This window comes from Physeter macrocephalus, chromosome 10 (assembly GCF_002837175.3).
Source record: "Physeter macrocephalus isolate SW-GA chromosome 10, ASM283717v5, whole genome shotgun sequence".
NCBI lineage: Eukaryota > Metazoa > Chordata > Mammalia > Artiodactyla > Physeteridae > Physeter > Physeter macrocephalus.
Genome location: NC_041223.1, coordinates 70136780 through 70148828, shown reverse-complemented (window position 1 = coordinate 70148828; position 12049 = coordinate 70136780). Strand labels below are relative to the sequence as shown.

The 12049-nt window shown below is 38.5% G+C and overlaps 1 protein-coding gene across 4 annotated transcripts in view; it reads right to left on the bottom strand.

Annotated features, from left to right (window-relative positions):
- Positions 1-12049, bottom strand: part of RNGTT (RNA guanylyltransferase and 5'-phosphatase) — a 285456-nt gene that overhangs the window by 41387 nt on the left and 232020 nt on the right. The window contains exon 15 of one of the 4 annotated variants that reach the window (XM_028494654.1): positions 3553-3579. The exons of the other annotated variants lie outside the window; for them this stretch is intronic. Coding sequence (XP_028350455.1) covers positions 3577-3579 — 3 coding nt within the window. The 3' untranslated portion in view covers positions 3553-3576. Of the gene's footprint in view, positions 1-3552; positions 3580-12049 lie in introns of those variants that run through there. 4 annotated transcript variants of the gene reach the window in all.

Here is a 12049-nt window from a genome sequence, read left to right as displayed (position 1 = left end):
ATACCTGTGGTGTTTGTTATGTACTCAGTTTCTCATGTCACAATTCCTCATATGAAAGAAAAATGTAAAAAGATCAGAAGATCCTAATGATCTGGATCTCAAGGTGAGAAAAGAACTAGGCCCCTATTTGTAATGGCTCATTAAATGCCTCAGAGAAGAAGTGACGGGGGGTAGAAGCAAACACCATGTTTTAAAATGACTTTTATAGCCTAGATTTGTGCTAGATGCTTTATCCACACTACTCTACAGAATTCACACCATGATTTTAAGAAGTAGATGCTGTCATTTCCATTTTATAGATATAAAACCAAGGTACATACATTGGATGAGAATCCCACCAGATTTGTCTAGTTCTAAAGTCTATCCTAAGGTTCAGGGACTGGTTTGCTTTTCAACTGAATGGCAAATCATCCTTGTGCAGTTTAAGAGATTCATGAAAAAATTTCCATAAGGATCTCTAAAAGCTAATTATGAAGTTAATCCCACACCCCATAAAGGGCATAAACATGTCTCACACACCAGCCTGCCACATTTCTCACAACTAAATTTCAGCAAAAAAGCACAAGAGCCAAAACAAACTAAAAAACTGAAGGGTTCTATTTTTTTGGATAAGATATACTTTTTCTTTAATCTGCCAGATTTCTCTATTGGTTACATAGCATGAGCAATTTTCTCACAGGAAATCTCTTGTATTTATAGCAAGCTAATTACTCTCTAGAAGTGACTGTCATATGTATGTGGATGGTTTTGGATTCAATTCTGTCAAAAGCTGGGAAATTAATTCATGTCTCATCCCATGCAAGCCTTATGTTTTAAGAGATTAAAAGCCACTGCAAAGACCTATTACCAGGGAATTTCTGAAGACTACGCTTAATTTAAAAATACATTAATCTACTTCTTTTTGGATGATATAATCTACGAGACTGTTTGTTATAGTCAGCTCAATGTTCTACCTAATTGTGAGGGAAATACCTGTCTATTAGAAATAACAGCTTTTTGCTTTAACGTTCAGACCAAAAAAAAAAAGCTTGCATCTTAATCATAAATGTACTGCATTAAGACATAAAAACAAAAGATTCCATCCAGCAAATAAGAAGCTCACTAATTTTATATAACAAAAGCTACAATATGCTATTTACTACACAATTAACTGTTTTCTCTCAAGAGAGAGATGTAAGTAACATTCATTCAAAATGAAGCAAACTTCATTTTGTTGAAATATATTCCTGTCTGCTGAGCTTCTTATTTTGTACCAGCAAAAGTGAAATATGCTACTTTTGCTACTGTCAAACAAAAAACATTTAAATGATTACCAATTTTGATTCTTGCTCTAATTTTTTTCAGCTGCATATGGTAATACATTTCAAAAAATGATGTCAGGGATGCCACTTCACTATAGCAAAGTATTAAAACAGACATTTGGTGCTATCAACATTTGCTGCACCCCTGAAGAATAATATGGGGAACTTCTTTTATTTTAGAGGAGGCGACATCTACTTCTTAATCTATATTGAGTCCCTCTAAAGCATGTGCTACTACCATAATAAAGGTCTCCAGCAGTTATGAGGTTTTTGTATAAGTGACCCTAAAAAGTTTAATAGGTTTCCAAGACCACTCATCAACATACAGAGCGCCTACTATTCACCTACTTCAGTCTGTGTGATATATACTTTCTCGATTCAAACATGGAAAGTTTCAGCGGCAAGTAAAGACCTACGCATGTAAAATCTTAAAAGTTAATAAGAATACAGGAAAATATTAGATTTCACAGGCAGTATACATTATTTGCCAAGTAAGTGACACAAATCATATACCACTCCCAGAAAGAAAGGACTGCTCCTTCCCAGATATTGGCTCATACCTCCCTTACGGTTTTTACCGTGTACTATTCTTTTTGCTATTAAGCTATTTGCATACGTACCTTAAGAGCCTAGCATAGGCAGATTTTTAATTTTTCATTTCTGAATCCCACCACGGTACTGAAAAATACCCAGCAGGTGGTACATGCTCAATCAATGTTTATTTGAATACCTGAATAAACGAATGACTGATGACGATGATAAAGGTGATGACGACAGCAGCCACACTCAGGGTCAGGTGCTGTCCTAGGTGCTTCGCATGCATTAACTAATTTACTGTTAGTTTTCTCTTGGTACTTTACAAATGAAGACACTGAGGCACCGAGAGACCAGCTTGCCTCGACTCGTCTAACTCCTTCATGCCCTTCAATTCTGGGCTTAAAGGTGACTTGTTTTTTGTTTTTTTTTGTTTTTTTTTTTTTGCGTTACGCGGGCCTCTCACTGTTGTGGCCTCTCCCGTTGCGGAGCACAGGCTCCGGACGCGCAGGCTCCAGGGCATGTGGGATCTTCCCGGACCGGGGCACGAACCCGTGTCCCCTGCATCGGCAGGCGGGCCCTCAATCACTGTGCCACCAGGGAAGCCCAAAGGTGACTTCTTTAGGGAGGCCCTCCTAGCCCATGGGACAAAGCTACAGACCCCTGCCCTCCATGCAAACAACCCCTTTATCTTCCCTAGCATTACAGGCGTCACTCCTGAAGAATTGATTCAGTCAGCAGTCTTGTACATTACACAGTGAGCTCCACAAGGCAGGGACCATGTCAGTCCTACTCACTGCTCTAACTCCAGTGCCTATCAAAGTGCTTGGCACATAATGGGTACCTAATAAATTTAAGTTTCATGACTGAGTGATGCAGGTAGCCATTAAATGTTCATTTAAAGAATAAGTAACAAAAATGAGCAAATCTGAGGTGATTTGAAAGAGTCAATATAACTGCCCAGTAGGCATCTGAAGATTCAAAACTGTGGTTTAAGAGAAGAATGAGGTAAAGATTTGAGAGGCATCTGCGGGCTATTATTCCATGGCTATAAATGATCACAACAAAACTGTGACACTATGGTTGACCGATTTCTGAATACATATTATTTGTATATTAAGGAGAACCCAACATCTTATGTTTCTGTTGTAAGCCCCCAAAAGAAAAATTCCAAAAGGGGCCTTATTAATAGTAAAATTAATTAAGATGAAACCATTCTTTAAGAGGTTCCTCTTAATAACAATATAGTGCCTTTATGAGAGTGCCTAGAATCTGCCATTAGCATATTTCTAGTTTGGTAGAAAAGCTCCCAGCTAATATTAAAGCTCCCGTGTGTTTTCTTTAAGATGACCATGGTGAAGCTGAAATACACTGCTACCGTGATTATACACCAGAAGCACTCAAGCAGTAGACATGAGTCCTGTGTTGTAGGGACAAGCAAAGCGTTTAAACCTGCAGATGTACCTACAAGAGGCATATGGGTTATAAACCACACTGCACCGCTACTGCGACAACAAATGTGAAAACTCCGGCAAGGCACTGGCTGACAAGAGAACAGAAAGCAGAACTGGTTCAGTTACTCTGCTTGACAAACTTGAAGATACACCTGTGTTTCGGGAAAAGTATTGTAAGTTTCAAACCTGTTTTACGTCACTTGGTGCAGCTGTGAGTAGCAGTGACAGAGACATCAACTACTGCCACGGTGAAGAAATGGAGGCGGTGAGGAAAGGCAGCAGCAGGCTCACTGAAGAAAAGAAACCACCGCAAGTGAAAGAACATCATTTCTGAGCAGAGCTGCTGATGCTTTTTGCCTTCTTGGCTGTATTTACACTTACACAGCCAGTAAGCAGAACCACATTCAAATATTTAGGACCACGAGAGCAGCGTAAGAAATTAAGAGAAATAAAGGGTAAGTCTGTAGGCCCTTCCAGCAAACAAAACATTACCAGTAGTGCAGTACTGTCTTAAGGCAAATATGGCAGAATTAACTCCTCCTTATTAAGAAAAGAAAAAGTAGGAACGCAATGTCAGTGAATGAAAGTACTACACTTTTCCAGGAGGATGCAGAGACACCTTTAGGCCCACTGGTCAAAGCTCATGGACGCATATAATCAGGTGCAAATTAAGGTTATTGATTTAACAAGTTTAGTCACCTAATTTTCCCTAGAAATTTTGGCACTTTTTAAGTTACTCACAGGAAAAAAAAAAAAGAAGCAAGAAAGGAACTGCCAGAATTTGACTTTGAGAAATAATAGCTGACAGCAAATCACCAACCCTGAAGCACAGTAATCTTGGGCCACTTTCTGAGGCAGTAACTGGCTTAAGAGATATTAACAGTTCCTGAAGCCATCACTTTATCACTTTATTAAAGTACAGGCAAATAGTCCAAGACGATACTCAAAATAAAAGTTCTATAAATTACAGGACACTTTAAGAAGGTAGGGATACTTCCAATTTATCAAATGAAAAAATTAACATAAATGCTTGCTTAGAAAAGCTACATGGGAAAATTTTCATTAAATGATGATGTTGTTGGGTCACTGATCTCTCTACCATCTTGCATTTCTATAGAGCTTGCTCTGTTCAATGCACTGTTGTTGTATGGGCTGACTCCCTTGGAATACGTGATAACCGTCTCCAGTGGAAAATTTAAGTCAGCAATATTTACACAAAAACAGTGTTGTAAAGAACAAAGGAAGTGGGCTTAGGGAGTCAGGAAAACCTGCGTTCAGATCCCAATTATATCATTTACTGGTTTGCATGACTAAGGGCAAGTTATTTAACCTCTCTGTGTCTCAACTTTCTCATCTGTAAGTAGAAATAATATTTACTTTATAAGACTTTATAAATATTAGAAGGTATAATACGTCCTGGGCATATAATATGTGCTCAATAAAAATTATTTCTTTTGCTCTTTAGAAAAATACCTTATTTTTTTCTATTCCTAGTACAATTAAAGTCATATGTTACCATTCCATTTATGCCATAGATGTTTTTGTAAATGATCACTGATCTTAACAAAAACATCTAACTTTAAAAATAATGTCAAAGGTTGTTATTTCCAAAAGAAAAAATACATATCAAACCAAAAATATGCAAATTCTATTACTGGGTAGTATATCACTAGAGTTCAGGTTTTTGCTTCCAGATTACCATGCAGAAACACTGAAGGAAATGTTTAATGAAAATGGTACACTAGAAGAGATAGATTTTTAGACTTATTTAGGTATTATTTATAAATAATTATTATTTATTTTTAAGTCAATAATAGTCTTGATGCTATGTTTTTAAAGTCACAATTTTGAACATAATTCTCTAAAGAAGCTGTGAGTGCAACAGTAAAGGGTAATTATCACCTTCAATGGGGAAAAAGGTATAATGAACTGATTTCTTTCTCACAATAAAAATCTGCACTGAACAAATCTGAACCAATCAATCTGTTGTCTTTTTCCAGGATACAATTCTCCCATGAAAACTATGTCTAACAGACTTGGGCTTAATCTTAACTTCTCAAGACACACAAAAAGAGATGAAAATAACTGAAATAACAACTATGGAAAGGCAAGATCTTCCATGACTTGAACTGTCAGATTCAAAAGTATAACTAGTCACATTAAGAAAGGTTCTCTAGTGCATTCACTTCCTGTCACAAATAATAGTTCCACTTGAACAGCAAGAGAATGTCAGAAAAAAACAAATAGAAACATTAATTTGAACTATTTTTATATTAGCTCTACTTCAAACAATATGAAGAAGATATAAAAATATTTTACTACCGGGGCTTCCCTGGTGGCGCAGTGGTTGAGAGTCCGCCTGCCGATGCAGGGGACGCGGGTTCGTGCCCCGGTCCGGGAAGATCCCAACATGCTGCAGAGCGGCTAGGCCCGTGAGCCATGGCCGCTGAGCCTGCACGTCCGGAGCCTGTGCTCCGCAACGGGAGAGGCCACAACAGTGAGAGGCCCGCGTACCGCAAAAAAAGAAAAAAAAAAAAAAAAATTTTACTACCTGACAGTTATGACTTCAGGAATCCAGGACCCTTCTGTCATTGTCCACAGCAGTGAGCATTATTATTAGTTACTTTAGCTGGGTCTAAAGAAGCCATCTGAAATACTGATACAAATCAGCAAGAAAATGTCAGTTCTTGATGGTGAGTTTGGTTCTCAGCTAAAATTCTGATGTTTCTCTAAAAAGGTATTAGTCCCTGCCCAGTTCCAAATTACAAATTCTTAAAGTGGTCTGTATAGTTTTGCTGTTAGTGTGTTTTTTTTCTTTTTAATTCTCTAACACCAATTTACCTCTTCAACCATATCTCGTATTACTTCCTTACATAAACTTTTGCTTTTATACTCAAGACAAGACTTTATAGTTCCACTCCACACTTTGCATTTTCTACTTCCCTAAAACACCTGTCATTCTCCTATTCCTACAGGGAGTAAACAGAGAAAGACAAAGTCTCTCTTTCTTACACACACACGCACACACACACACACACACACCCCTACTATTCACCTAATTGGTAGGACAACACAGCTCTCACACACACACACACCCTACCATTCACCTAATTGGTAGGAAAACACAGTTCTTATTTCCTTTGTGAATCCCACTTCAACTACCCCAGCCCAGAGTTTTTTCCTCAGCTTTGGACATCTAGAGCTAATTCCAAGCATCTGACACATCACATCCTACCTTCTGCTGTTAATTATCTTTTTACAAAGAGATTCTTTCCATCTCACCAGTCAGACTATAAATAAGTTAGGGGCATATAAAATAATTTTTTTTATTTTACGGTATTTTTTATTGAAATATAGTTGATTTACAATGTTGGGGTAGTTTCAGGTGTACAGCAGTGTGATTCAGTCATATGTATATATATATTTTCAGACTCTTTTCCCATACAGGCTATTACAAAACATTGAGAAAATAACTTATTAATCTTTATATCCCTGTCTTCACCAAAATACTTTGTACAAATATACCTATCAATGTTTCTTTTTGACTAGCAGGTAAGTTTTGAGATAAAAAATTGCCAAGAGACTAGTACATATAGTCAAAGGAACAGGGAATTGTCACCATTAGAGGGGAGTGGGAATTAGGGGAAATGAGAGGACAAGAGAACAGGAAAGCCCGATGGAAGGAATTTACATTTGCTACAGTGGGCAACAGGAAGCCACTCTTGGTGATGATTTTAAAATGAAAAAAAAAAATCAAACTAGTGTGGGATAAACTTAAGAAAGGTTCTGAAGGCCAGAAACAGGAGACTGAATTTATGCTAGAGAGTGTCAAGATGCCTAAAACAGAAACTATCAAGGAGTAGAAGGTTTGGAGGAAGAAAGCGATGTGGCTCTACCTCAGGTCCCTCAGAAGAGGTGGCCATTAGTAAACAGCCAACAGAACTGAGTGAAGCAGAGGCCTGGGCTCAAGGGAAGTCAATCTATTAAGGACATTTGGCACTCCACCAAGAATAAGAAGAACCAAAAGAACAGACTTGTCTTTACTTTTCTCTCCCAAACTATAATTTTTCATAATTGTACTGATTTAATAAATCATTCAGGCCAGTGAAGGCATTTGAAAATCCTCAACAGGCTTAAGATTTTACTTATTATGGATAAGACTGAGCCCTATAGAGCACGGAAGTCTATATCTTTTAATAGGATACAAGAGAACCAAATGGTTCATTACTGGTAGTAACTTACCCTCACCAGTACAATTTCTACCTTTGCCTTGTGTGGCTCCATTTCACTCCAGAAATCTCCACTTTGTGACATCTAATGACCTTCATCATATGCATGTTGCCTTATTTCATTCATCCTTGCTAAACCATAACCACCCTGAGAACATCTCCTTGCTTATTTTCACTGTCATTGCCTTTTACATCGTCCAATTACTCTTGTGCTATGCAACCAACCTACTCATCCTGAAACTTAGAAAACATCTGTTCCTTCTCAGTGCAATTCTGCTCTAGTTCCTTCTGCAGCTAAAATCAGCCCTGAGTCATCAAAACGCGTCCAAGATACACTGATCTTGAAAAACATTAAAACGCTTTAATTCCATCTATGCTCACAAAGCATACACAGCTTTGAGTCAAAAAATGAGAGACTGTTTTTCACTGTATCTATCAAAACTGCCACACCTGGTTGAAAAAAAAAATCTTGCAAATGAGGTACTACTTTTTCTTTCTAAGCTACTCAGAGCACACAAAACGCTCAGGTGATTTGTTTATATACCTGATTTCTTCCCAGATGGTTCTTGAAGAAATAGATTTCTAGAGACTATTTCAAATTAATAACCATATAATACTTTCACCCAAATCTCTTGGATATTCAAAAGTAATAAAGGCAAAATAAAAAGCATTTAATTCAAAAGGAAAACAACTAGGAGGGTTGGCCCTTCTAAAAATCATGGCTGAGGAGAAATATATGACACAGTAAACTCTAAAGTAGATGCTTTGGGAACAAAAAGGAAAACACTCCATAACTATATCAGAAGATATTTTAATTAGAAGCCTTTTAATATTTCAGCAATTCACAAATGTTCTCAATACAAGAAATCTCAGCTCTTACAATTAACAACTAATGAACATAAACACTCAACAATGACTAAATAAGTAGTAGAAGTAAGATTAAAACTTTGAGCTCTTTATACTCCCATCTCTTTGTATGTAAATAAACCACAATGACTCTACCTTGATCCTTGTGGTGGAACCACATTTCCTTTGGTCAAGTCATTTAGTACAATCCCTGTCTTAACTAGTATTATACCAATTATATAATTTTTTTGTGTGTGTGTGTGGTATGCAGGCCTCTCACCGTTGTGGCGTCTCCCGTTGCGGAGCACATGCTCCGGACGCGCAGGCTCAGCGGCCATGGCTCACGGGCCCAGCCGCTCCGCGGCATGTGGGATCCTCCCAGACCGGGGCGCGAACCCGGTTCCCCTGCATCGGCAGGCGGACTCTCAACCACTGCGCCACCAGGGAAGCCCAAAATATTTTAAAAATTTGGTGGATAATTAAAATTATTATGTAAGTACCTTCTTGCATCTCTGTGTAAACTTTGTGGTACGCGGGCCTCTCACTGCTGTGGCCTCTCCCGTTGCGGAGCACAGGCTCCGGACGCGCAGGCTCAGCGGCCATGGCTCACGGGCCCAGCCGCTCCGCGGCACGTGGGATCCTCCCAGACCGGGGCACGAACCCGTGGTCCCCTGCATCTGCAGGCGGACTCTTAACCACTGCACCACCAGGGAAGCCCCTATACCAATTATAGAGATAATTTTGGCCTGCTGTAAAATCAAAACTCAGAAGGGCTTCAAGAATTACAATAATATACTATATATGGTAATGCAACATAAATAGTAATTAGTACACTAAACAGTATACACTAAAATAATACTCCATAGGAGGCAATATAATGTAAACTACCTGTTGGCACTGTAACCTTCAGTGTGTCACTAAGCCTTCTATGTTTTCCTGATCTGTAAAACTGAAAATGCTACAAGTACCTACACTTTACAGGTTGTCTGAGAATTAATTAGAGCAGTGCCTGGCACTTGGTGCTCAATAAATGTTGGCTATAATATTTGTTTGCTTAATAACAGTACTAACCATTCATGCTTTTGGTTTTACAAAAGCATATTATCCTGCTTTCCTTTTTCATGTTAGAAAGTTTTCAAATACTGACAAATAAGAAAAAAAAAAAAAAAGAGCTATCCGAAGAGATATCAATATGGTTGTAACATTTGATGATAAAATGTAAAACTATATATATATACATATATATATATATACACACACACACACACACACACACACACACATTAGGGGTACATTTAATTTAATATTCTTTTATACTATTTGTTTCTCAAATTCTCAGCATCCTTTGATCCCCCCAAAAAGAAAAAAGTTTTATACGAAATGAATATCCGACTAGATAACTGCTTTTATTAAGACTTAGTAAGTTGAATCTGCCTCTAAAATATTGCAACCTCTTGAGAAGAAAGTTTGGATAGTCAAACAACCTAAAATGTCATTTTATGTGTCTATCTATATAGATTCTGGATAGACTAATTTTTTTAAAAAGATATATAATGTGTGCTCACTGTTAATATTTTGACTATTACCAGACTAAATCTTAGCAGAAAACAATTAAAACTACTTTAACACTAGAAAGAACATATTATTTTAGCAGATGAATGACCACTTGTGAAGCTATTTCCTGGGTATCACAAATGTTCTGATCTGGTCACACTATAGAAAGAACTTAAATATTAATATTTTAAATATTTTAGTTAAACTGTAAATATCCAACTGGTACCTTAATGCTGACTTGTATTTGCAATATTAAATTTATAATAGTTTCTCCAAATCTTACATTTCATTGCATTTAGTACAGCTTGTGAATTTCCTGAACTACAAGCTTGTCATTTTTACTTACTGGCAAATAATTCTATAGAAAATGAAACTTTGGGATATGAAGAAAACAAATAACCAGCTCACTATTTAGAAAAAAACTGTTTTAAGAGGTAATTAGATTTATTTGACTAGATTTTTAAATTCCTGTTTTAAGACAATTAAAGATCCTTCCTAATTTAGAGAGATTGGTTCAAGATGGCAGAGTAGAAGGACGTGCTCTCACTCCCTCTTGCAAGAGCACCGGAATCACAACTAACTGCTGAACAATCATTGACAGGAAGACACTGGAACTCACCAAAAAAGATACCCCACATCCAAAGACAAAGGAGAAACCACAATAGACGGTAGGAGGGGTGCAATCACAATAAAATCAAATCCCATAACTGCTGGGTGGGTGACTCACAAACTGGAGAACACTTATACCACAGAAGTCCACCCACTGGAGTGAAGGTTCTGAGCCCCACATCAGGCTTCCCAACCTGGGGGTCTGGCAACAGGAGGAGGAATTCCTAGATAATCAGACTTTGAAGGCTGGTGGGATTTGATTGCAGGACTTCGACAGGACTGGGAAAAACAGAGACTCCACTCTTGGAGGGCATACACACAGTAGTGTGTGCATCGGGACCCAGGGGAAGGAGCAGCGACCCCATAGGAGACTGAACCAGACCTACCTGCTAGTGTTGGAGGGTCTCCTGCAGAGGCAGGGGGTGGCTGTGTCTCATGAGGACAAGGACACTGGCAGCAGAAATTCTGGGAAGTACACCTTGGCGGGAGCCCTCCCAAACTCCACCATTAGCCCTAGCAAAGAGCCTAGGTAGGCTCCAGTGTTGGGTCGCCTCAGGCCAAACAACCAATAGGGAGGAACCCAGCCCCACCCATCAGCAGACAAGTAGATGAAAGTTTTACTGAGCTCTGCTCACCAGAGCAACAGCCAGCTCTACCCACCACCAGTCCCTCCCATCAGGAAACTTGCTCAAGCCTCTTAGATAGCCTCATCCACCAGAGGGCAGACAGCAGAAGCAAGAAGAAGTACAATCCTGCAGCGTGGAACAAAAAGCACATTCACAGAAAGACAGACAAGATGAAAAGGCAGAGGTCTATGTATCAGAAGAAGGAACAAGATAAAACCCAAGGAAAACAACCAAACGAAGTGCAGATAGTCAAGCTTCCAGAAAAAGAATTCAGAAAAATTATAAGGAAGATGATCCAGGACCTCGGAAAAAGAATGGAGGCAAAGATTGAGAAGATGCAAGAAATGTTTAACAAAGACCTGGAAGAATTAATGAACAAACAAACAGATATGAACAATACAAGAACTGAAATGAAAAATACACTAGAAGGGATCAATAGCAGAATAACTGAGGCAGAAGAACAGATAAGTGACCTGGAAGACAGAATGGTGGAATTCACTGCTGCAAAACAGAATAAAGAAAAAAGAATGAAAAGAAATGAAGACAGACTAAGAGACCTCTGGGACAACATTAAACACAACAACATTCGTGTTATAGGGGTCCCAGAAGGAGAAGAGAGAGAGAAAGGACCCGAGAAAATATGTGAAGAGATTATAGTTGAAAACTTCCCTAACATGGGAAAGGAAATAGCCACCCAAATCCAGGAAGCCCAGAGAGTCTCAGGCAGGATAAACCCAAGAAGAAACACGCCGAGACACATAGTAATGACATTTGCAGAAATTAAAGACAAAGAAAAATTACTGAAAGCAGCATGGGAAAAACAACAAATAACATACACGGGAACTCCCATAAGGTTAACAGCTGATTTCTCAGCAGAAACTGTACAAGCCAGAAGG